The sequence below is a fragment of the Oculina patagonica genome, chromosome 12 (assembly GCF_052425735.1).
Source record: "Oculina patagonica isolate OP01 chromosome 12, crgOcupat, whole genome shotgun sequence".
Lineage (NCBI taxonomy): Eukaryota > Metazoa > Cnidaria > Anthozoa > Scleractinia > Oculinidae > Oculina > Oculina patagonica.
The window spans coordinates 909914-936442 of NC_135769.1; the positions used below are offsets into that span (position 1 = coordinate 909914).

Here is a 26529-nt window from a genome sequence, read left to right on the forward strand (position 1 = left end):
TTTTTCATACTTTTTATTGGCCATTAATTTTTGCGACAAAGTCATTATCGAAATGACGATTTTAACTTAAGGTGCCGATCCAAGCTTCAAATTTATAACTTGCCTGTGGCAGTGTAGGCTTAAATCAATAATTGTAATTTTTAAAATAGCAATTTCGTAATTGTTATCTTAACGTAATTTCCACAATTAGCTGGACTCGGGTGGATCCGTCCCGAGTTCCCTTGCCCTTTTATAGACCTTACATAATACATATACCCTTGATAGAAATTGGTAGCCCTTTCACATACCTACTGTAGGGATACTGCAACTCTTTTCTAAACTTTCCACTTGGACAACCAGTTAAAATACAGTAATAATAGTCTATTTAGTGGGTCTGTTGGAAATATTCTGAAAAGCTCTATTAAATACCTTAAGACAACTCATGACATCCCTACCCTTTTATATTTCTGAAAAAGGTGCCGCTTCGGTCTTCACCGCGGTCAAACGTCTCAGGCAGGTTTTCTTTCCATTTCGCCGTTTTTTGTTCAAATGGAAGTGTTATTACGAGCAAGGATAGAAAAAATAGTTGCCGAGTAAAAGCATAATCCCACTTCCTCAGATAAACCAGTGTTTTTACTTTTTAAATGTTTCGCATCCGAACCCGTGCTTTGACAAATGGCGCCGACAAGTCCGCATATCGCTATTTTCAAACACGTAGAACTTTTTTAGTGAAGCTCCAAAAACTTAGTAAACCCTTAGGATACCGGTTATGTATCGAACTTTGAACTGTGAAAATTAAAACCTTATCTTTGCAGTACTTTTCTTATTTTTTGCATATTTCTGTCGTTTGACCGCTGTGGACTCTCGGTCGGTCGGTCGGAGCCTCCCAGTATAGTCCACTATCTATTGGGAGAATCCTCCGGGACTCAGACAATCAAATAAAGTTATTGATCCATTCAAGTAAAGCCGGTTTCTATTAACATTTCTTAATTGAACGATGACTTCCATAATTGTGAAATGGTGTCAAGACATTAGCTACATATAGCTAAAAATATAATTTTATTGCTTTTGATATATTACAACCATTTGAAATAAATGTTTTCAAACTAGTTAGTCGCTTCTGTTTTTTGTGCAAAAATTGTCTTGAAGGGAATTCAATGCAAAATCGAAAGAATATATTTTTTTAATAATTGTAAGGTATTATGTTATAAGGAAACTTGAAAGGACCAATAATCGCCTTGTTTATACCAAACCCAGTGCCCTGGCCAAGCATATACACTGATCGGTAGCGCTGAAGAAGCCAAACCCTGTTCATAAAAATGAACTTTTAGCCGAGCCAACTTGGTGAACTTGCGAGTCCTATTGCGCAAGTGTTAAGGCAGGTTGTTATTTCAAAACCTGCGCCTTTCAGCTAGGATTACTAAACACTGGACCTTTTCGTTTAACTGAAGATATTTGAACGGGACGTAAGATAATGTGGTGTTATTTCCAAGCATAATTTCCTAAAATGGTTAAATACTGAGGCTGTACGCTTCAATAATTAATCAAAAACGTAATATAGTTAATGACGTTACTTAACGTCCATGGGATTGCAGAGCCCTACCTATGTCGATTCACATCGGGGATTATCTGAATCCGATGTGTGACATCACTATAGTATTGTGTGATGTTTTTAACAAACAGCTTTTTGTAGCAAGACATGTCGCTGAATGGCGAAATATGTTTATATAGTTTCGATAGTTATATTAAACGTTCTTTTTTCATGATGAATTCTTAATTCCACGACCTCGTAGTGTGCAAGAGAGGGGATGAATAAATGGGATGTGGAACCGAGCTATCTCTTTCTCGTGGCATAATTAATCACAAACGACAGACAGGGCAACCCCAATTTTCGAAACCTTTGATCTGTCGAACCTCCCAATAACTCGAACCAAAAGTCGTTTCCATTCCCTCAGTGGAGCACTGCAATTATACCCCCTTTTTTCGAACCCATTTTCGTTTCCATTAGAGGTTCCAAACCTCGGCATTTAACTGTACCTTCAGTTAAACAATAGTTTATTTTCAGGGCTGACGCCGAAGAGCATTATTCCCAATTTTGCGAGCATTGTTTACCCTTTACTAGCCCTCACACGCAATAATACATATATTAAGAACTCTGAGTCATATTGTTTGTTTACTTAGCACCCCTTCGATTAACCGACCCTTGTTTTTTTAATACGTCAAACATCTTATTAAATATTTTACGAGGGGTTGGCAAGGCAACAAACCTGTTAAGAACATGGTTTTCGGTCTCTGCTTGCGCTTTTTCCAGTTAGGTATTTTGCATGTTTTTTTCATTAGCATACTGCATTGCCGGAAACAAATGTGGCAAAGGGAAAAGGTTTTACAATTGTAAAACTCTTCTATAACGTTACGTTTGTCCTCGGATCGCAATTCTTCCTTATCCGAAGAAATCAACCTCACCCGCTGTCTCTTCCCCCTTTTAAGACTTTTCATGTGTTCCGAAACTAAAAAGATTCAGTATATTCATAATTATAATTGGACGTTTGGCTTAGTTTGATAAGTTCTCTCTTTCCATGAATATGACCTTGTTTTAATTCCGATCCAGAGTCACGTTTGGCTTTTGTTGAATCAATATTGTTGCTTCGCGAGGGTCAATTATCGCCATGATTTTTCCGCACTCGACAACCGCATCCCTTTTTGCCTGCTGCCAACCGTGCATGTTGCCTTACTCCAGGATTTCCACCAACAATGTGACAAATGGTAATGCATTTATCGATGGTGAAACACGCGAAGTGTCGAAATTAGTTTGTCATTGACTCCACTGTAAGATATCGATATTCATGTTCCGTCCCTGCTTATGCCAGGTAGATTATTACAGATTAATTTATCGTTGTTTATACGGTGGTCGCCCTCTTTGTTTGCTGTGGTGCAGATGAGATTGCTGATTTTTATGTTGGTTCACTTGACTCATAGGACAATGCTCAAGATGCAACCCGTTCTGCGGATTGTAATGCGCACCATTCGGTATAAATCCATTTGTCGTGTACTGTGCATCTGCAGGTGAATGACCATTTGAGAAATACGACTGGCTTTGCAAAATGTTATCATCAAAACTCGAAAGAAGTTCTCCTGTAGTGGCATCTGGGTAAATACCAGCACTGTCGTACGTTCCCATTCTACTGTGATCGTCATTCTTCCAGTTGTCACCTGGTTGGAGGGTCCAAACTCTCTTTGACTGATTTTGAAATATTTCTATTTCCTGTTGAGCTTCAAGGCTATCATAATAAGTCAGATGCCTTTCAAACAAACTTTCTTGCCCTATATCGAAAGAGGCTTCAAATGTTTGTTGTTTCATAACAGATCCTGCGTTGGGGGGTTCTGAGTCAGTTAAGTAACTAACAAATGTTTGAAGGTCGCTATCTTGAGAGGGTGTGAATAGCGGAGGGGTGGATCCCGGGAAATGCATGGCCCTCACGTTATAATCTTTGCGTTTCTTTTGGACCGTTGGATCTTTGTGACGCCACTGTTGAGTGTTTCTGGTTACTTCGGTTGAGTTACGTCCGTTTTTAGGTGGTCTTGAATCATTTCTGCCTCCGTTAAATCGTTCAGGAGAAGGAACTGAACTACTTACATGCAGTGAATTTGAAAAGGATGTCATAGCCTGCACAGTGGCCACAGGAGGTTTTTTCTTTTGCGGAGTCTTTTCATGAGACAGTTTCGACACACGTGACTGAAAGTCTATTTGTGACTTTGATTGATGTGCATTACCAGAATTCTGTCGAATCAAGGTATTTGTACGGATGTTTTTGGTTGATGATTCATTGGAAGATACTGCATTTTGGCGAAATTCATTGCGTTTATCGACGGCCTGTGAGATGTTGGAAGATGTGGTTTTCAGAGGAGCAGGATGTATGCCAGACTTTTCGTGTTCCAAGGATCCATTTAATGGTGCAGCTAAAGAATGTAAAATATGTCCACCAGCCGTCGAAACTCGAGATGAAGTGTTGCCAGAAGATGTACTCAATGGAGATGAACTTTGGACACACCCCTGAAGGGACGAACGACTAGAGGGTATATTGATTGGAGTGGGTTTTACGGTGTCGTTAGCTCTCACAAAGTCACCTTTCAGTGACGAAGAAGAGACACCAGACAGATGTTCATGCTTATTTAGGTTGCTTTCCCGTTGGGACGGAAGACTTGACGGCGCGTTCGTGACTTGAGATTCTTTTGTTGGCTTGTTGTTGCTAAGTAACCTTTGGATACTGAATGGGCCACTATCTGATCCGGGTCTTACGGGGTCATCAACCGTTAAGTACACTTTCATCGAAGACGAATGACCAGAAGGGACATTTTGCAGATTATCTTTAGGATTACAATATTCATTTTCTCTTATCTGTGGGACGGTGCTCGTTATGTCAGGTTTTGAGCATTTATTTGGCGGTGAAGCGTTTGAGATCAAACAAGTTTTATCACCCAAAGCACCTGGTAACTTCTGAGGGCCTTTAGGAAGCTGACTTACTAACTTTGCTCTTTCAGTTTCAACTTCAGAAACAGATGGTGCAGAAGTATTTGTTGTAACCACGGAATAAGATGACCTGTAAAAGGCTTCGTTGTGTACCCGTTTTGTGGATTTGGGAAACAATACTTCGTCGTTCTTGGTTGAGGTCTCTTTTGAAACCATTGTGCCAAAGGATGGGTTACAATAAGCAGATATTAAGCTTGTTCTTTCTGCTATTGGAGTTTTGGCAGTTTGGCTGGAGACTTTGTCTGTGCTTGTGTGACGGCTTACACTTTCCGTGGGTTTGGAAGCCCATAATTCGTCCTTCTGAGCTGTGATTTTCTTTGAGGCCACTGATCCAAAGGGTACTTCACAATAAGAAGATGATGAGCTTGTTTTCTCTTCAATCTGCAACCCAGAAGCTTGACTGAAAACGCTGTCTATCCTTGGGTGATTGTTTGCCTGGTCGGTGGATTTGGAAATCCATCTTTCGTCTTCCTGGGTTATTATATTTCTGGAGGATACGTTTTGATAAGCAGATATGGTACGTTTTGGTATTCCTTCTATTTGAGAAGTTGAGGCTTGCGGATTGGAACCGCTTTCCATCATTTTTTGGCCAGGAAGGCTTTTGTCGTTGGAATTCTGATGGAAGTGGTCTCTAACAGATGTTTCGTTGACTTCGTTAGAAACATTGCTTGAACCAGAGATTTCTCGGTTGGCCGGCAGGTACACAAACTGACTTTTCCCAGATCCATCCTGGTGAAAGCTCGGTAAAGTAAGGAATCTTGGAATAGCTGCATCTTTACGATTCGGTAACACAGGCCTGAAAATCTAACAAGGAATAGGAAAATAGGGACGATAAATGGTTTTAGCTGTTTAAAATTTCTTTTAAGTAGCATTGTTGTTTTCTTAAGACTAAAATGGAAATATGACTCCATCAGTTTATACTGTGATAAGATCAAACGAGAACGTGTTTTGGCGAGAATTAAGGATTTCTAAGCTTTCTCACTTTGTCAAAAAGAAAATTAAAGTTTATGTTTTATCTGCAAAAGATAGTATAATAATCATTTTTAAAATGTTTAAAAACCAACTTCAGTATTTAAACACAATACCACTTACGACTCTCATATTGACTTGAGTTCCACGTGACACTTTCAGATCATTCTTCTCCTGAAGGTGAAAAATACAGCGAAGTTCAATATCGATCTATAGAATGGCAGTTCAGTTCAGTTCAGTTAAGCAAAAATAACGAACACAATCCGAATAAAGATATCTATTCTTATCTAACTTACTTAAATAGCTGATCACAAACCAGCGCTCCTAGTAAATAAAAGCGTAGGTACAGACAACGATTAAGGACATTAAGCAGAGTAAAGAAGATACTCCCTGGCCATGGGTAGACCTATGTCCCATGCCATCCCCGAAAAAGGTAAACTAAATAGGCACTGAGGGATCGAGACCAAAAAACAATAACCATGTACTGAAAAAGTAAGCTTACCAAAGCCATGTTGACTTGTGTTTCACGTGACATCATCTTCGCAGTTTTCTATGGGAAAAGGAAAGGTGTAAAACATGCATCCCTAATACTTAGATTGCATTGGTAGAGCGGGTGTTCAGTCATCCGCGATAATAGTTCCTTTTTTGTACTTTTTGTGCGAGCTTTTTGGAAAAAACAGTAATCATTAGTATGTCGTGTTCTAGTTTAGAAAGATCGTACTTGTGGACTTGTCGGTGTAAAGAAATTAAACCTTCCTTGAGTCACTTCCACTTCAAAAGAATTTTGTTAAATAAACTGTTATTATTTTGAGTTAAGTTAGCTTGAATTGTGCACCTTCTTCATAACATCCCGAAGTGTTTTATCCAGACTGCACGCATACTGTCGAAGTTCCTTGTTTTCTCTCTCCAGTTGACCCATTTTGCTTCTCACTTTAAACATGTGTTTCGACAAAACCTTCTGAATTGCTTCTGCACGTGTTTGGAGCTCCTTTCTTAATGCCTAGAAGGTGTCAATGCGTTAGTAGTTATTTTGCTTATCTTTTAATGAGGACAACAGACACTTAAATACCTTTCAAGTTTCTTTCAATTGGATAATTCTTATGGATATTATACCATTATTTTTTAGATAATTTTATAGATGGTTTTTATTGCATGACCGTGCAGAGGTTTTAGTGTTGTTGTTGTTTTCTCAATGATAATAGTGACCATCAGATTGGACTACGAGTACGAGATTTAGTACGAGTGCGAGTTTTCAAACCAAATTCTTCCGCCTCATATTATCACTTATCACATCAATCTTATCCCAAACGTTATGTGTTAGTTAGTAACAGAAAAGAGTTATAGTTTGGGGACACAACTGTCTCGAAAATCCAGAGTCGTACTTGCACTCTATCTTGTACTCGTAGTCAAATCTGAAGGTCACTAATTTGTATCTAAGTACATTATGACATTCAGCTCACATAAGAATGTAACCTTTTAAAAACTATTTTAACTTTTTAACGCATAATATTGATAGAGGAATTAGAGCACTTTTTCTACTATGAATTGAATTGCACAAGTTTTTATTTCTCTTAAATATTTTTAATTCTACTGATGCAGTGGTTTTTTAGCAGTCTATAACGATTATTTTTACGTCATAATTAATAGATTTTAACTTATTCTTTTTATGATGTATTTATTTTTTATTGTTATTATTTTTCTTTTTAGGACCTTTGTAATATGTCGAGGGCCACTGTAATTCGTTTATTATTATTATTATTATTATTATTTGTTCGCTTCAGCCAAAAGAGCGACAGACAACAGACAAATCAAAACAGGAACTTAACGCTGGTGTTGAGTGACAAGGACATTTCCAACAATTTCCAATCTCCTTATTTCTCCTGGCAATGTCACTAACTTCATCTTCAAGTCGACATGTTACGACAGTAACAGAAACCATCATGTAATTGAAGAATGTGTGGTGATTTACCAAAAGTTTCTGGCAAATGTATAACTATCGGAAGCAAGAAGAACTAAAAGGAGTAAAAGACACTTTTCGTTTGGTGTATGGAGTAAACTGTCATACTGGAGAAGAAGTAATGGGATTTGTGTTTGTTTGCTTAAAAGGAATAAATTAAATATAAGACCGGACTAGTTAGAGCAGTTTTCAATTGAGTGTCGTAAAACCAAAACCAAAGTAATTACTCTGGCCAATCACAAAGGACCCAGACAACCTAGTGAACCAATCAAAACTCGAAGCAAATACATGTAGCTGGCACGAAGCGCGGGAAAACGTGCGCGAGCGAGTCACGATTGGTTTTGGTTTTAGTTCTGATTGGCTGAGAAAGTGGCGCGAGATTTTTAAGCCAATCACTAAGCATAAAAATGCAAAACCAAAGCAAACGCAATTACACTCAAGTGAAAACTGCTCTAATGCAAATTGGGGCAATTTCTTACATCCTGTAACTTGCTCTTATTCGACACGTAATCCCATACTTCCCACCACCAGTCATATTTTTCGAACTCATACTTTCCTAAGACTGTTAAAAATTGGAAAAATCTCCCCAGTGTAATTAAGAATAGCTCTACAATCGCCAATTTAAGAATCTCATTAATAAGTATTATCTAGTTAACAAATAGATTCCATTTTGCCGTGCGTCTGTTCAGTTATAGATCACAGATGACGTCAAAATGTGGTATGAACAGAGAAGTGGCCCACGAGGCGCTAGCCGAGTGGGTCACTGATGTTCATACCACATTTTGACGTCTTCTGTGATCTATAACTGAACAGACCCACGGCAAAATGGAATCTATTTGTTTTATATAATAACACAAGACTTCAGCACACTTCAGTGTGAGCAATGCCGCCGTAAAGATGAGCTAAGTTGTTTTGATTTAACTATTAAGTTTTCGTTAACACGAAGCACTGTTATAATCCGATTAATTAAATAAAAAGAAAAATGGTCAATTGAAAGTCAATGAAACCTCTAACCTTTATTCCGATTTGGAAAGTTGTTCAAATCTGTAAACATAACCGAAGCGTTCAACCACAATTCGTTTGTTTCCCGTGGCGTCGTCCAATTGCACAACATCGGTCAAACTTTCATAAAGATTTCGGATAATTTCTCGAATAATTCACTGTCTTCTTCAAGCTTGTTTCGCCCAGTTAAAGGCTTCGAAAGGTGAACGATGCTTGGCGTATTGTTTCTCACTGGACATTTGTAATTAAGCTGAACTTTTTGCTTTGTTGTGGCCCCGCAAGTTTGAAAAACTTTGCCGACAACTCTGATCTGGACTATGAACTCTAATCACGCGCGCGAGTCACACCACCGCGTGACGTCATCCATGTGTCTGTACTCTGATAGATCATAAGTAAGAACCAATCAAAACGCGCGTAGAATTCAGGTTATTATATAAATAAGCTTAGTCTATATCAGCCGCCATAAATTTTTCAACGTTTTTTTTTTTGGGGGGGGGGGGCTTTGCCCTGTTTCCGCTTCTGTCGCACGGTTTTTTGTTTCTTTTTTTTTCTTGCTATTAAATTTTTTTTTTTCCGTAAATGTAAATTTGTGTGACAAAGAAAATAAACTTAACTTAACTAAACTAAAAACTTCACTCACCTGACCGAGACTTGTGGGGTTTATGTCTTCCAGTTCGTTTAGTTCTTCTGGGAGCATGCGCGGAGCCTGGTAAGTAGTACTTTCAGCTAGAGGAGCCCGTGAGCCGGATGCCATGACTATGAATTGGAGAGAGAAAATCAGTATCATCAAATGAATGAAAGACAGCCGAAAAACGTCTATTACGTACACATACACACGATTAAAAGTTGATAAACTTTAAGCGGAGAACTCTTGTTTTCTATGGTCGGAGTGTGGTCGATCTATTCTTATTGATGTTCATTATTGTATGTGAACTAAGTTCTTGTTTTCTTTCATTTGAAATATAATTGTGCGTTTTTGCATGTAGTTACAATTTTAATTCGTATTGTTCAATTTTATTTCTTTCTGCAAAAATAGATGAATATTTCTGTTACTTCCTTAAATCATTTAATTAATTATTCCATGTAAACTTCAACTGTGCTTAATGGTATATTTCATGACTTAAAATATTTTTTTCTATTGTCTATTAACAGGAATCGGTAAATCTTTTTGGTCCTCTCATCGTTGACTATTTAGTAATTTAACTGAAAGTCCGAGTTTTCAATAAGCCATTAGTCAACGAGGCACAGCCTAGTTGACCAATCGCTCATGAAAAACGAGGGCGAATAATCTAATTGTTTTAGTAGACACTCTAAAGGATTACAAATCAAAACCACTAATTTAATGTATTTTAAGCACAACAATTAGGAATAACTTTCCCTTTTAAGAGCAACGCGCGCGCGATCGTGTTCAATCAGCGAATAGAAAACAGTGAATGAACCAAGAGTGAATGGTGTAATTGTTTTAAAAATATCTAATAGCGGAGCTCCCAGCGGCCCGAGCAAAGCCCCATACCCATAGAAAATTAACAGACCCATGCTTTTGGTTTTTCATGGTCATCATGGCTAGCGGCATAGCTCGCGGGCGCGTGCGACGACGACGACGAAGTTGCCCCAACATGGCGGCCATACTCCAGAAATCGGTTTAAGGTTATGGTTAACGCCAGCTTACATCTTTGATATTGGACATTATGTCATGGTCAATTGACAGCTGTCAAAACAAGGTATCCGCTGACCAGTATCACTTGACCATATCGCGGGCTCACATATAGAACTCATCGAGGACGAATGTTTTTTTTAAGTTAGCCGCTGACCAAATAATGGTATACATTGGATCGCGGGCTCAAGTGCTCTATTTTTTTAAAATTGGTCAGTACATTGGGAGCTCCGCTTTTAGGCTTGGCTAAATCTATTTAATATTTACCCACGGTTACGGTAGCTCCGTTATTCACTTCATTTCTGTGACTTTTGTTGTAATGAGTGTGATCCCGTCCGATGGTCTGTTTTGGAGTAAAGCCGCTTACACTTTCTGAAGATCTTCTGTTGTGGTTGTTTGTTTGGCCCGTAAGTCCCGCTTGGTTTGTAGATTTTAGCAAGTTGCGAAGACAACTTTGATCACTTTGTTGAGCTTCAAAACCATCTGGAAATTGATTTGATGTTGTGTACATGCCTAGTAAAAACAAAAATGAAAATATGTATGCACCTTAGGAATTAATATGCTTTGTTTGAAATTCACCCTAAGAAACGGTGCCAAAAAGCCTCAAAATACACGTACATCAATTTATCTTCTGACAAGATTAATATGTGTACAAATATAAACTCCTATTTGGCTTTTTTTTTCTTTTTTCTCTTTAATATGATAACGTTATTACAATTAAATAAGAAAAACGAAAAAAAGCAAAAACGAATTAATGAGCTTAATCCTCCTAAGCTATGCACAGGTTTGTCGCTGAACAGGAATAGCTCCAGTTATTTCATAGTCAAGTAACATACCAGCTGGTTGAGGCGATTCATAGATTTTCCTGAAAAAAAAAAGACAAAAGTCTTAGAAAACTAAAAGGAATGGATAAGAAAACAAACGCGAGTCTAAAAATAATCGAGGAAACCTTTTGTCACCCTTTAGAAGAGTCCTTCTAAAAATAAAACGCAGCTATTAAAAAGGAGTAAGATTAATTTAAATACCACACATTCCCAGAGGATTTATTAAAATGATTAAAACCTTACACTAAAAATAACCCACGGAAATAACTCTTTCCCTTTTTTCAGTTTTATAACCAATGATCATTCAGATCGTCATTAGATCGGGGATTCGACCAGGTTGAACGAAATAACGATTTGGATTGAATAAAAATTATTGACAATGTATATAACAAACACCAAAGAGGGGGATTTGAATTCTGTTGTACTTGAGACATTGAACAGTCCATTGCATATTAATAATTAATATCTGGTTCCAATCAACATTATTTAACCTAAATCTTGTCTTTTATTTTCTACAAAAATGTTCGAGACACGATTGAAAGCAAAATTAAATTTTCAGACGACATTAATAACGCGGCTTTGTGATAGCAGTATTGTCTTCTCTAAAGAATAATGGAATATAATTATCCCCGAACTAGTCGTCGTTGTGAAGACGAAATATCGCATCAGAATCGAATTTGCTTATAACACTTTAAATGTTTTTTTTTTTTTGAAAAAAATACCTATAACGTATCGATAGTAAGCAAAGACTTACCGTCGCTTTGGATGCCTCTCAGGTTCGTCCATTTCAACAATCAAACTCTGAAAAAAAAATTCATTCATTGACACGCGGCGCTAGTCGAACGAATAATATATTTTAACACACAAGTGCACATGTATAGTTTCAATATCGTGAAGTTGCTGGACGGGATGCAAGTCCATCGCAGTACCTTTACATCTTAACAATGCTGCCTCTATCTATGCATATAGACTTAGGAAATAGGAAGTGTTCGTGTTTCAAGCGCTCACATCTTAGAGTGCGAAGGTAAAGAACAAAAGCATATATTATTACTATGAAACAATGCCGACAACAGAAACTTCTGCTTGATCATGGTTGGTTTTGAAACAATGCTGACAGAAACTTGTGCTTGATCATGGTTGGTTTTTATTTAACACCATCAATTAAAGTGTGTGAGCTTCTGAAACGAATCGGTTGCCATGAAAACCTGGTGATAAGACGGTCACGTTAAAATTAAAATCAGTTAAACTGAAACACAGTACATTGTAAACGTTCCGTTTTAATTCAGATACATAGAAATTTCGTATTTGATATTTTGCTGCCGATGTTACGAGCAGTTCTTGAGTGGTAACGCAGTTGCTACGTAACCAATGCAACTGCTGCTAATTCATACCGCCTGTAGAGAACAGTTTTTACATGTTTTATTTATTTGTTCTTTGTTTTAAACCTTTATCTCTAAAATGTTTCAAAAGGCAAACATTTTAGAAGGACGGTATGCTTAACTCCATTACATATTCTCTTCAGTTTCAGTTATCCACTGACTTTAAAAGATAATGAAATTTCCTCGGGGTTTTTCAGTTTTACATTAAAATTATCCAATTTCAAAACAAAAAAGGTTCAGCGTATTAACATAACAGGAATAAACAAAACGTGGAGGAATATTTTGCACTATTTTTATAATAAAGGTAAAATAACTGAAGAACATAGTATAAGAACATAAACGTCTTCTTCGTTATGGTGTAATTTTCAAACAAGTCTAATTTGTAAACGGTTGTCAGTTTTAATATTTATTTGCAATCTTTAGAAGAAATTGAAAGAAAGATATTTTGACTAGTTCTCTTTGTTTTTGTAACAGCGGGGAAATTAAGGCATATCGCGTGTCAGACAGATAATCTGAATTTTTATCTTTTAAATTTTAAAAATTCAAACGTTTCGGAAAGACGGTTTGCTTTTTTCCAAACTCTGAAATAAAAATTCATTCATTGACACATGCGGCGCTAGTCGAACGAATAATATAGTGTTACACTTTAATATACAATCTTCGTTCACTGTCCAAAATCCACGCGCGCAATTGGTTAAAATAGATCACGTGATTTTGCTTTACCTGTCGTCAGCAAACTCAGACAGTGCAGTATTGACAATAATGCACGAAAATCGTGCATTATTGAAGGTGTCTTCAGCTTCAAAGCTTGTAGAAGTGGAAGAAAATTATATTCCTCAAATTATCAACGATCCAATACCAAACAAAATCGAAGAGGATAACAACTTGAAGCGCTTTCATGTTCAAAGGTAAACTGCAGCTCAATAAATACATTTTTGTGTGCGATTGGCTTGCTTGTAGTTGCTTGATTGTGAAAGCCATCGACTTGCATTGAACAAGCTTCTCGCTGACTGTATTTATGAACGACCACAGCTGATGAACGATTTTATGAACCATTTTAAGTTTTATTTCTGTACGGCTAATTTGTGATTTTTATATTATTGATGTAATCCCGTGTAATTATGTACTACTACACTTCTTATTTTTAAACATTAAGTTTGTTGTTTGAAGTTCGTTAAGTCGATGATCGCTTGCAGTTCGATGCAGTGTACTCAGATTGTATATTAAAAGGGTTAGAGTCTGTTCGTTCGTGTTTTGTTGACAAATACACGCACTTGCTGGCCTCACAATGAACTCAAAATTTTCAATACTGCACTCGGCTACGCCTCGTGCAGTATTGAAAATTTCTCGTTCATTGTGCGGCCAGCGCGTGCGTGTATTTGTCAACAAAACACTCACAACAGTCTCTAACCCATAAATAGTGTTACAACACTTCCCATTACTTAATGTTTTTCGGTTTATCCACTGAAATTAAATTAAAAGATAATAAAATATTCCACTGTTTTTCATCTTTTCATTTAAATTGATCCTAACATATTTATTCTTGTAATTATTTTAGTTTTGGAAGTAGGCTTAAGATGAGAACGGGTGCAATAACATGAATACCATGATCACTCCTTTGCCGTTAATGCAATAATAATAACTGCAAAGCTATTGATCCTCTGGCTTTTTAAAAAACCTTTCCAACAGCTTTGTTACAAAACTGTCAGGAACTGGCGTTTTAGGAAACATTACTTGAGATGCAGAAGCAAACAAATCGAATAAGAGAGTCTTTAAAGCACTGTTTTGGTTCTGCCAGCCACAACCAATCTCCTCTTCCACCCTACCACACGCCCACATTTCATGTTGTTTTCCACTCCTTTTTTTCCAAGTGAAAAAAAATTTGCACGCAGAAAAATTAAAGAAGAAATAAAACCTCGTGGTTGACATTCAAGGTGATTTGATTTTCAGTGGTGATTTAATTTGACAGGTAAAAGAAAATAATATTAATATCTGAACAAAAAACTTTCATTTATATTATAACTGAAAATACATTTAAGTAAAAATAAAACATTATCCACGTAGCATTTGATATGTAATTTTGGAGAATGAATAAGAAATTTAATTTTTGTTTTAAAACCGTTTGGACAAACGATGCTGACACTTGACAGAGAAGAGAGATAACTAGCTTATTTACCTCTCTTGCAGGTGTTAGTGATATTTAGAACGCTACGTCACTGATCTTGAAAACCTACCCTTATTTATTAGGTTCCTCGTCAACCAATTATTTTTAGGAAACTGGCAAAACGGACAAACGATTGGGAAACGACCGGTGAGGATGAAGCAAGTTAACGAGATAAAAGTTTAAAGGGACACCTTGGTTGTTATGGTTACGGTGTAGAGTCAGAAATCAACATACAGATTGGAACAAGAATCATCGTATGTTTCTTAAAAAGCTATATATAACGGTAAATAAAACTACCAATTTGAACATATGAACAGCATGATTTAAAGTATTTTTTGCAAGCTGACAAATTGTGACACGTACTTTTAATATTTGCATAATATAACTATTTTATTAAGCCACTTTACCCTTCTTTCTTTCGTGTAAATATTTTGACTATCGCATATCTTGAAAATCCAAAGTGTTGAAATCCCTTTTTAGCTGGTTAAAAAGCTAATATTTTCCGTTCTGTAGTAATTTTGAAAGTTTATGACAAAAAGTGTACTTTACTGGCATGTAACTCAAACTGATTACAAATATTAACATTAACTTTTTTACTGAAAGGAGCCGAACAAGAACAGTGATGAGTAAGCTTTAAAGTCTTCTTGAAATTAATCTTTCTTGAGTCGTGATTAGGAATTTTAATTTTTGGTTTGAAAACCTCGCTGAGAACAACGAATAACATATTCTTTTGTGCTTGCCCTTCGTAATCGTTTGATGAGAAATTAATTCTTTCACCAGGCAAACCTGTTCGTCTTGGTGCAGCTAAGCAACGGAGATCTCACTCGCATTTGCGCTAAGTTGATGAATTTCAAACTTAGCATTTAAAAAGGAATTTTAACACAAGCTAACAATGGAGGCTTTATGAACGTTAGAATAAAATATGCTCACCGCTTGTTTACTCAAACAATAGAGGAAAAATTGAGAAATAATAATGTAACATTTTGGCTTCTGTTTTAAACTAAGTGATAATGTTAAAAGCAAAATTTGAATCTTATTGTTATCTGCGCATTGTAAATAAAACGTTTGTGTTTATGAATTTTCGTGAGTCGTGGAGCGTTGAAGGATGGACGGTTGCACTAGTGTTTTCTTCTACTCTCATTGAACGTGAGCCAAATAAGGGAAAACTCACGACGACTTTTAAGAAAAATTGAGCGCGTTCAATTCGATGAGAGCGCGCGAGAGGCGGCAAAGGACGCCGAAAGCGCATAAGTGTTGGGCGTTACGAGAAGGCATTCGCTAAGGGCGAAATAAAACGACGAAATTCTGCCAAAAAATTGACATTGACTTCCGGTCAAACTTTGAACATTTGAAAATCCTTATAAGGTAAAAATCAGTTGATACTGCTTACTTCACAGTAGTTTAGCACTTGATGGAAGCTTGGTTTTGAAATTATCGCCTTCACGCTGACCACGCCGCCAAGTCAATAAAATAGTAAAGCCAAGCGAAAAACTCTCAAAGCCTACTCACTTTGATCAATAGCCGACATATTCTTTTTTTAGTCTAAGCACAGGGAAGCTGGTCGCAATTTTTTTTTTTTTTTCACTGAGAATAACATACAAACCGAAGTGCCGTCAAAAGCTTAACGAATAACACCGAGTAACCATTTTTAATTAATTTCAAAGCTTCACTGAACAAACCAAATAAAATTGGATTTATTTTGATCTTTCTGTTAACTAATATTATTACGCCACACAAATGAGAGGTGAATAAGAACATTGTAAACTAATACTCGCTCAGTTAGTAACACACTGAACTAAAAACAAAATGGATGTCTGCATGTTAATTCACTGAGCGTACCTTAAATATAAAATCCTCCGATTTGCTTAAGCAAATATAAACGCGGCTTTTCCCTGACTGCCAATTCGCCGATAGTTTGACTTGTGTGCCAATGTAGCCAAAACCTCAGCTTTAAAGTACCAACAAGGTAGATACGCAATTTGTTAACCGTATTTGGCGACTGCTCAAAGTTCACTTGCTTTGTTTCCTGAGAATTGCTCAATATGTAGTATTGTTTTAGGTTTAAACTCAAACCATGTAAAGAACTGTATTTTTTAGTACCAACCTCTCCTCTGTCCTAAGTTGTTCAGTACGAGCTTTTGTTGATGGTGTTAACCGAGCGGTTCAGTTTAACAGTTTGACTGCGTACGATTTCCTTGTGACTGTAAACTGACTGAGCCGACGCAAAGAAGATTGTGATCTAATGCAAGTTTTAAGAGACATATAGGTTGCTAAGGGACGAGCACAAATAGAAAAATACAGATAACTCAATACCTACATACACTTAGATTAGAAAACAAAACTTAATTTACGAATCCTAGGTCTGCTGATACCATATTTAAAGCTTACACTAACACTTGTACATAGTCTGTAAAAAAATGTTTGTTATAACTGTAGACAGACATTTCCACTACAAAAAATGCCCTGATGTTCCTAAAACTTCCTTAGCTACGAAACTACAGAAACTAAATTGAAATATGATAGTTTATTCTGTATGAAAAACTCGTAAAAAAGAGGAAAAGGAATTTCGGATCTTATTTCATTTCATAGTGAAATTTGCTTCGCATTGGGTATCAATATATCAGCAATGAATTGATATCATTGAACATGACTAACAAAAATCCCATGTTCAATAAGTTGCACTGGTATAAAGAATGAGTATCGAATGAGTATTTACATTTCTATGGAAAGGCACTCAAAAAGATATAAGCACTCATAAAAAATGAAATAAATTTATAACTTGAACGACTCACGTGAAAAAGTAATATATTATTGAGCTGAAAGACAGACAAAAGACTTAAGCTGTTTTCTCCCTCCGTACTGCCAAGCAACGCGTTCTTCCTTCAAAACTTGCATATAAATTTTGACTAACAGGGTGAATACTAATTGAATACACTACTTTTAAATACAACGTTAGAACGAGTAAACCCTGAGATGGAAATTACTTTTTGCTCAAATCGCTGTGGTTTATTTTTATTATTACTTTTTTTTTTATCTTAACGAACAGATGTTAATTCATAGATCTTGAGGAAACATCATTCATTATTACAAGATAGTATTTGCCTGTTTCGTGATATTGTTTCTTGGTGATTGCTTGCTTTTCAATCCTTTATGAGATGACACATTGTAAATGATCATAAATCACTCCGAAACGCGAATTCGAAAAACGCAACTTAAAAATGATGTTTATTTAAAATACAGTCGCTTTCACATTCAACCCGCTAGCGGGAGCACGTGACGAGGCAGCGATATGCACTTATTCTGTATGGTATTGAATATATAAACACATTTTGTAGGCAAGATAGGTTTCATTTATTTATAAAATTCAACTTATTTTTACTATTCTGGTGACGGAGTTCTTGGCGGATCGGCAGAAACTGTTTTCTAAGATAGAGAGCGGAAATATATTTTAAATACAATTTCCGGAAACATTTCCATATATATTAAAACTATATTCTGAGGGCGTCGGCAAATATTTGTAATATATCTCAATTACATAAGTATGACTGTCGCTCAACTTGATGTTACGTTTATTTTTTGATACTATTTCGATATAACCTTGTCGCTGAAGAACGGGACTATTTTCTCAAAAATTTACTGGCTGGTGTCAGCGCTATAACTAAAACACAAAGATTAAATGACAGTGCTTGCCACGGTACTGGGAGTTGATAAACGGTTTCAAGTGTTGAGTGTCCCACCCACAAGATCTATCTTCTAGCTTTCCCCTAAGATTATGCTGTTGAAAAGTAGGATTTTTTAAGACTGTAAGAGCCAAACGTCTCTCGCCTGCTACATGAATGACTAACTGATATCACCCAGACATCAATTCACAGCGGGAAAATAAATTTTGTATGTATTATTTGCAAAAAAAGCTTGGAAAATGTCAGCACAATGAAAAGAGGACAAGTAACTTTGCCATCCTGGCTATTGAAATACGGCCAAACGAAACTCGAAAACTTTGGATCATGGCTAATTGTCATAATGCTTTTCTTCGTGGTTACTTTTTCTTACAAATTAAAGGGGCTATGACACGGTATTCTGAGAATTTTTTTGTGATTCACAAACGGAAAAAAGGAAACCTCACAAACGTTTATTAAGGTAAAAATGAAACACTCAAGAGGTAAAAATATAACAAAAGAAACAATGATCGTTCATTGGTACGATCGAGAGGCAGAATGACAAACTTGAAAAATTTGGGTTAAAGTTTTCAAGACGCCACTTTACAATAAAGTGCCATCACTAGTTTTAACAACCTTGACATAAACAGAACAATCCATCCTCCTAGGTTAACGTCAACGAGCAAAATAAACTGAATGGTACGTTTGAAGGCTTCCCATCTGCTTCTCTAATGAGAAATTCTTAAACAAACTTAACGTAATAAATAAATAAATAAATAAATAAATAAATACATACCCTAATTGACCACTCCCCCAACAGGGCTTTTCAGGGTCAACGTTAACAAACACTGAAACAAAATATTGTAAATATTAACATGGTTAAAAATTCCAACTGACTGGAGGCAGACCAACGTCTTGCCAACTAAGAAGTATGTGTTCTACATCGCTTGGCGAACACACGATATCAACGACAATACAAAGAATACCCCTCTTATTTCATCATGCAAATGTTATGATTGTCAAATTTTCATTCGTACAAGAAACATGAAAACCTAATAAGATCATAGTTTTAATGCAAACTGTTATTTTATATTACTTAACCATTTTTAATTTAAGATAGTGGGAAAGTGGCCGTCATTTTTTTACGACAATTGACATATCACTTCATAAGGCTAAAAGAAACCGTGTTCTTTTAAGGTGCTGGGATCTAAATTGGTCAATATGTACAGTTTCAATGAAAAAAATAAAATTGGTGACGAGCTATTTACTTCGTTTGTGCCGCAGAAGGATACGGGCTGAAAGGGCGGGATTTTCTTTTTGCATGTTAAATAGCCTTAAATTTAAGCCTTTGTGTATCTGAATGTTAATTTTTGCAGCCGTTAGTACAAAAACAGTCTCGTTGAGATCATCACTCGTTATTTGCAGGTTTTAAATTGTTTGGAACTGAACCCTAAAGACCTATACTGCACTGAATTTAAACTTGTTATGTAAAGACTTTTGATGATTGTCGGGAAAACTATAAAATAAAATTTTATTGCTAGAAAAATACACCTGTCAATATCTAAATATTTTCTTTTTCCGGGAAAACACTCATTTTCTCGTTTTAGTGCCAAGTAAACTTGAGTTGTTATGCTTTCGTGCTAGACCAAACAAATTCGATTTTAATTTATTCCAACATCACTCCATGTTTAATTTGAAAACCACCCCACATCGTGTTCTAATTTCTAATATGACTTCACTTCAGCTTGTTATTTTAGTATGGCTGTACAATTTCTGAAACGCAGTTTAGTTATTTAAGCTTTTGCTCAAACAGGTATGGCAAATGGAAATCAAACAAAGATGCTCGCAGCCACTTTAGCATCCAGTACTTGTCTGTCTCACCGATGCTTTAGCTTGTCTGCTGTTACTGTCACAGCCAGCTTATTAAAACAAATTGCAAAGACGCAGAAGGCCGATAATTGTATAAGCACGACTAGAACAATTACTGTTGTCTGTTTCGAGCAACCCTAAACGCACTTGGTGAATAAACGGTGACATTCTCAAGCACGTAAAATAGCTTTTGGCTACCCTTGGGATTTTTGGTGGGAAAGTCCATTCAATACCTTACGATGTCCCTTTCTTCAAACGAAAATTGAAAAATTATATCACTTACTTACCGTTTTACGTGTTATTAGCTGTGACTTACGCTGTATTTATTTGTGCAGTGGCGAACTGAGTGGGTGCTGAGCGATCGGTAATAATACAGGTGAAGTCAGTTTTAACGAGATGGGAGTTTCAGGGGACAGTTCGGTAACTATAGCTACCTTGATTAAAACGGAAAGTAATTCCACCTTATTCCGAGCGTTCTAAAATTAAAAATCGTCAACTTAAAGTAACCAGTGCTGAATGTTCAGCAAACGACTGTGGAAATTTAAGGGTGTTTTTATAAAAAATGATGATATAATAATTATTTAAATTTCAAAATATTTTTTTTTATCCCTTACTAGGTAGTTGCCTTAAAAAAACGTCGTGTTAAAAGCTTTTATTTTGAATTGGTATGAATAATTTTTCTTTTCAGGCAAGCTAGCTGGTTTACAAACACGCGACGCAAATGAAGAAACACGATATCGCAAATGGCAAATAAATTTCAACCTGTCAAGAATCCTGAACGGGTGGGAAGCTAAACAGCTGTTTTTTTACTCGAGTATGGCGCCCATATGTCTTCTATATTGAAAGGCACATAACAAAACAGTATATTACCTTAATTCTACTTGAACTTCACGTGCACTTGTAGTCTTTTTGAAGAGGATTTTTTAAGAAGGTCTAGAGTGGTTGTGAACGAACTCCCAGGTGCAATATCTGCCCACTTCTTACTTTGTGAAGCTAGGCAACGCAGCCCCCATTCAGGTTTGTCAGTTAAATTATAAATTTCGAACTTACACGTTTTGAAAGGTTTTTTATTCCTGTAAACAATGGAGCCTTTTAAACGTTTGAAAGTGCACTCTTCACGCGTCTTATTCTTAAGTCATATTTTGGGTTTTGTTCTTAAAAATAAGAGGTAATCACCTTAAGAGGCAAATCTGTTTCGAACACTGGTTAAAATAACATCGCTGTAGAAATGTCTTGATTCACTAATTTGCATTTTAAGGTCATTGCCCTGAAATAGAACTGAACACAATTTTTAAACCAAACTTGGCCTACTGGTTTATTACTTTAAGGGAACTTAAATTTTGAAATAAAAAAGGGGGGTCACCAGATTCGTTTAGGAGCAGGAAGACCTTGTATATTCCATATAATTCCTTTAAAATTCCTCTGCAAATACTAGCAAAGTACACGTTTTTAACGATAATTTATTTTTCAAACACATGAATTGATCTGTTTTCATTTTACAGAAAGATTTTGATCGCTACACCTAAAATATGAGAAAAAATTGATAGGTCAGCAGGCTCGTTTAGGAGAAAGTGACAATTAACTTCTCTCGCGGACTAAGCTGCATAGAAAAAAGCCGCCATTTTGTTGATGTGTGTGCGCGCGCGCGCGCTAATTACGCGTAAAATTCTGCGCAGTAAGGATGCGCAATGCAATACAGGGCAATGACCTTAAAAATTGTGCGCGTGACAAAATTTCGACGCTGGTGTCACATGATGGACTTGAATTATAATTCAAAGCACGTATGGTTTAGAATGTTTATAGACCGCGAGAATTCAACTGATGTTTCATAGTGCCAACACTTAACATGTTTAATATCCTTATCAAGAGAGTGAGTGCTAAGAGTTTTAGCTACAGTTATTCGAACATGAAAGTTAAAAAATAAATTTGAATAGTGCTAAGTTCCACACTCGTTGCCGCAGTTGTGAGCAAGTCACATGACTTTATCACCTAAAAGACGTTAACCAGTCCCTGGATAAATTTCCCATTTTGAAAAGTTAATTCCGCTAAAGGCCTGCTGGCCTGGCTATTTGAGTTTAAAAAACACAACTGAGCTCCCTGGCTTTTAGGATTTTGTATTCCAAACGTTATACATGTGCAGTTACCGTCGCTCAAAGGACAGTTTCAAAGTGTCGAAATTCACATAGTAGTGTGGAGGATTTGGAGTATAAACTGCTCAACATGCTTAAAATTCATAAAAAATGTTGTGGTTATTCATCGTGGTAGAGTACAATAATAAAGTATTATTTCGTTTGTCTCACGACGTAGTCACGTGTGATGGAGATCGCAACGTTTCGACTGCATACTGCTAGTCTTCATCAGGCGATAAGGTCGACTGGTTTTTGTTACTTCCTGTTGTCTAAAACAATGCAGTCATCAATTCTCGTTCCGTCATTGGAAACGAACTTCAGTACACGACCGTAGCCAGACTTATGACATAGACGAGACAAAAGATGCGAACGGTGAAGGCTTGAGCCGCCTTGGGGGCTTGGGGGCATTCTCTCCCAGAAAATGTTTAAATCTAGAAGATCCAAAACACTATTTTTAGCATTTTATATCAGGTATTTCTTCAAAACAATCAACCTCGTTCAAATGGGGACTATTTCCCAACTAAACGTATTTTGTGAATACATGATAAGTGGTGACTTGGATTAAAGTGAAAATAAGTGGAGAAGTGGTCGCAAGTCAAATACTCGGAAAAAAGATTTTCCGAGTTCCCCAACGGGTTCGTCATGGGTTCGACTCCCGTTGGGGAACTCGGAAAATCTTTTTTCCGAGTATTTGACTTGCTACCACTTCTCCACTTATTTTTAAACGTATTTTGTTTCTAATTTTTTAGTTAAAATCTAGACAAGTCAAGTGCCTCGTCTTTCCTCTTGCTAGCTACGGCCCCACAGTCGATCTCTCTAATATTTTAATTTAATGACTTTTATGCTTAAGGAAAATACCACGTGGACTTTAATGGTAGGAGGGGAAGGGGCGGAGGTTACTTATTTACATTCAGGGCTACACTTCAACCATCGCCTTTGTTTTTGTTTTATTTTGTTTTTGGAAACGGCTTATAAAATAGGAGAGAATTTATGTCAGCTGAAACATATCCCAAAACTATCCTGACTGGTGATTGGCATTTTCTGACCGTCGCTGGCGCTCCGATCACTCCGGAAAGCCTGTTCGCAGGCTAGTAATTCAAAAGAAAACCGTACCACGTGCAGACCGGTGTGGGCGAATCAACAAGTCAACTAGCGCGAACAATTCAGAATACTCGCTGCCGAGACATTTTATAAAATTTCTAACAGAACGAAGCTCAATTAAGACTATGATTAAATACTTATTGGTGCTCGGTCATTTGGCACAGACCTCGCTGCGCTCGGTTCGTACGCCATGGCCTTGAGCAAAATATTATCTCGTCGGGTCCACCCACTAAGAAATCATTTTTTTTTATTATTATTCCCCGCCGGTCGAGGTCAAAAGTTGTATTTTAAAATTGGCAAGAGCGTGACACGCGAAGCGTGACAAACTCTATCGATAAGGACATGCATGAGTGAACTCGTTCAGAACGTTTCGATTTCTGTGTCACATTAGCAGGAGGGCATTTTGCGGGCGCATGCGTGCAACCGCTGTACAAAGACCGCGTGATCTTGGGAATAAAAATGGCGCGGAAGATTCAAACTTTGTTTTTTGTACTGTTTATCGTCACATAATTTAATATAGACGTAAATTTCGCTAAAAAAAAGTGTTTTGTGTGTACCAAGGCTCTTATAAAGCAGATTTTCTGGCCTGCTTCGGGATCGTTGTTGAAAATAATGGGAAAATATGTGGGACAGGTAGGAAAGCCTTCACCGACAGAAATCAAACAGGCCGTAAAAAGAGGAAAACATTTATTCGTGTGCTGGAGTGTGATATATTAAGATCAAAACTTCATATCAAATCAATTGCTGTAATACAAGCAGAGTGCGAGCAATATTATAGCTTGTCGGGAGATTTTTTGCCTAAAGGGACAGCCACCAAAGAAAAGGGTTTTCCCTGAGGGGAAAGACATGTTTGGGTGTTCTGCACATGATAATGCAGCTCATTGATGACTCTAAAGCAAGGCCAACTTGCCCTCGACTGGCAAACAGGGTTTCCTGGACACATTTAGGCGACACAGAATCACATTTAGGCGACACATAAGTAAAACAGTCGTTATAACAGAACGAACATCAATCTTAAAGAAACAAACGTTGAAATGAAAATTTGAAAATAACATTGTTTATAGTTAAAAATTATTTCTTAAGACATTTTATGCAGCAGTTATTAGAACGTTTCTGAAAAATATATATATCGCTTGTTTGTTTCATGCTATTTTTTGACTGGTGATCAAGGCTAGATTTTGTTAAAGGAGCCAAAAATGTACTAATTAACATAGTAAAATGTAAACAAATAGTCTACCAGCAAAGAATTACCATAACACTTTAAAATTAAGACCGATCTCAGTAATTCTTTTCTTGTTCAACGGAATAATTGTGGTACATCGAAATGTGAAGTTATTTTGACCAATGCTTAAGTTTAAGGAAATAATCACAAACGATAGTTTCTCTGTTAGAATAAACCAGCGAGAACGTACGTTAAAGAATGCTAAAAATTACCACAATAGACCATTTTTTAACGCTACCTTCGCAGCATTAGACGATAGTTCAAGTACTTCAGGCTCCATCTATCATCGGTAGACGCTGGAGATCAAGGTTAGATTTTGAGATTTTTGCATCGTAAGAACGATGAAATTGCAGTTTTATGAAAAATCTGAACAAAATCATGACCACTCGCTCAAACCCGGGATACTTGATTATAACATCGTATAGTTAAAACTGCTGTTTTATATTTTAGTACTAAGTAGCCGTAGCGCTTTGTCCGTTTAGATCTCCCAGCTATTAAAAACATGGGCAAGGTATTACGGTTCTCGACATTCGGTCGCCATTTTGTCCACGCGCAATGTTTAATACACATAGCCAAAGTCGATCAGATAAACGGCACGCCGACACCAAAGTATGCTGGTTGTTGTCAGAAGATAAAGCAAGGACTCTTAGTATCGTATACAGCAAATAAAACTTAAAACACCTTTTATTTTGAGCTGAAAATTAGGCCATAAATTGTGAAAAATATGTAAACAATCGATAGCAGAACTTCTCTGTCGTGCGCACTAGCCCATATCGACGCATGCGCACGCAAAATGCCCTCCTGCTTGTCACATTGGAGGTCTGGTACCGAGATTAAGAATGGTAAGCTTTATTATACATTGTAAGTCAAAAATTAAAAAAAAAAAAAAAAAGAAAGAAAAGAAAACTGACCGTACGGTAGAGGGATTGAACTTGTATATTTTCTTCCAATATTTCTTCGAGCACGGCCTGACTTCATCATTTCCTGATGAAGTCAGGCCGTGCCTGATGGAATATTGGAAGATAATATTCAAGTTCAATCCCTCTACCGTATAGCCTCCCACGCAGTCGTTCTTAGTGGGGAGGAGTGAAACACGATCGCCCCTAAGAACGACTGCGTGGGAGGCTATCTACCGTAGGTACGGTCAGCCTTTCGGTTTCTTTTTTTTTTTTAATTTGTTCGTATTTATACAATTTGCTAATCAGGTCCACCAAGATCCGGTTCTTTGTATTGTCCGTTGGCCCTCTCTCAAGTTAAAAGTGTTCACTGTAAGTCATGTAAGTTTTTTTTTGACAATATGCATGATTACTGTAATATGTTTTTCATTTTGAAGGAAGATTAAAAATGTTCCGTGGGTTCCATCAAAGTTTTCCAACCTAAGACACTGTAGATTCCACCCTCTCCCCCGCCCCTCTGACTCTTGGATTTGACTGTCATTTTAAAATCGTTTTTAAGTAGCCGGCGAAAATCATTGATGTACCATATTATACATATTAGGCGCGTTTGACCGAAAAAAAAAACACGAGACTGACGTCAGTAGTAATGTACTACACTCTGAGGCAAAAATTTTTGCCACAGAGATTTAGTACATACTACTTCCAGTGCTGAATTTTTGCGCTTGATCTAAAACTGAATTTTTGCGCTGGATTACAAGCGGAGCGTTTCATAGTATTTTATTTATAAAATGCATGAAACTTATGATCAAATATAATAAAATATTATATTTGCTCCTTATCTTAACAACTGAATTTTTGCGCTGGATTACAAGCGGAGCGTTTCATAGTATTTTATTTATAAAATGCATGAAACTTATGATCAAATATAATAAAATATTATATTTGCTCCTTATCTTAACAACTGACACAAGGCTGAAAAACCAACCCTAACTCAACCCTAGGTTCAAAATAAAAAAAACTTCTTATACTCTTTTTCAAAATTTTGGATACAGTGCTTTTAAACAAGCCGAGTTTTTATGCTGTTGTTATTATCATGGTAAATCTCTTGTACTGAATATCTGTTGTGAATTATCTTCTAAAACGATTATGATTTTTGTTATTTTTGAATTCATTTTTTTCTTTTTCAAGGTCGGATAATAC

General features: G+C 36.7%; 1 protein-coding gene across 4 annotated transcripts; it reads right to left on the minus strand.

Moving 5' to 3' along the window:
- Positions 1-902: 902 nt before the first annotated feature.
- Positions 903-20456, minus strand: LOC144633095 (uncharacterized). 4 transcript variants are annotated; one of them, XM_078491879.1, is made up of 10 exons: positions 20269-20456; positions 18909-18960; positions 11668-11714; positions 10926-10954; positions 10357-10602; positions 9076-9191; positions 6312-6476; positions 5979-6026; positions 5600-5650; positions 903-5311 (listed from the first exon to the last, which is right to left on the minus strand). In XM_078491879.1, the coding sequence occupies exons 3-10, from the start codon at positions 11697-11699 to the stop codon at positions 2867-2869; spliced, it is 3132 nt and encodes a 1043-aa protein (XP_078348005.1). In that variant the 5' UTR covers positions 11700-11714; positions 18909-18960; positions 20269-20456; the 3' UTR covers positions 903-2866. The 4 variants fall into 4 exon arrangements, with proteins under 4 accessions (XP_078348005.1, XP_078348008.1, XP_078348006.1 ...); XM_078491882.1 differs by lacking the exon at positions 18909-18960; XM_078491880.1 differs by lacking the exons at positions 18909-18960; positions 20269-20456 and adding an exon at positions 16561-16673.
- Between the last annotated feature and the right edge of the window lie 6073 nt (positions 20457-26529).

Excerpts from the sequence above, each read along its gene's own strand:
- LOC144633095 (XM_078491878.1), bottom strand. The coding sequence starts at position 11,834 with ATGGACTTGCATCCCGTCCAGCAACTTCACGATATTGAAACTATACAT. Across the intron at positions 9,192-10,356 it reads CGGAGCTACCGTAACCGTGG|TCATGGCATCCGGCTCACGG; the intron begins GTAAATATTAAA and ends TCCAATTCATAG. Across the intron at positions 6,477-9,075 it reads ACCCCACAAGTCTCGGTCAG|GCATTAAGAAAGGAGCTCCA; the intron begins GTGAGTGAAGTT and ends GACACCTTCTAG.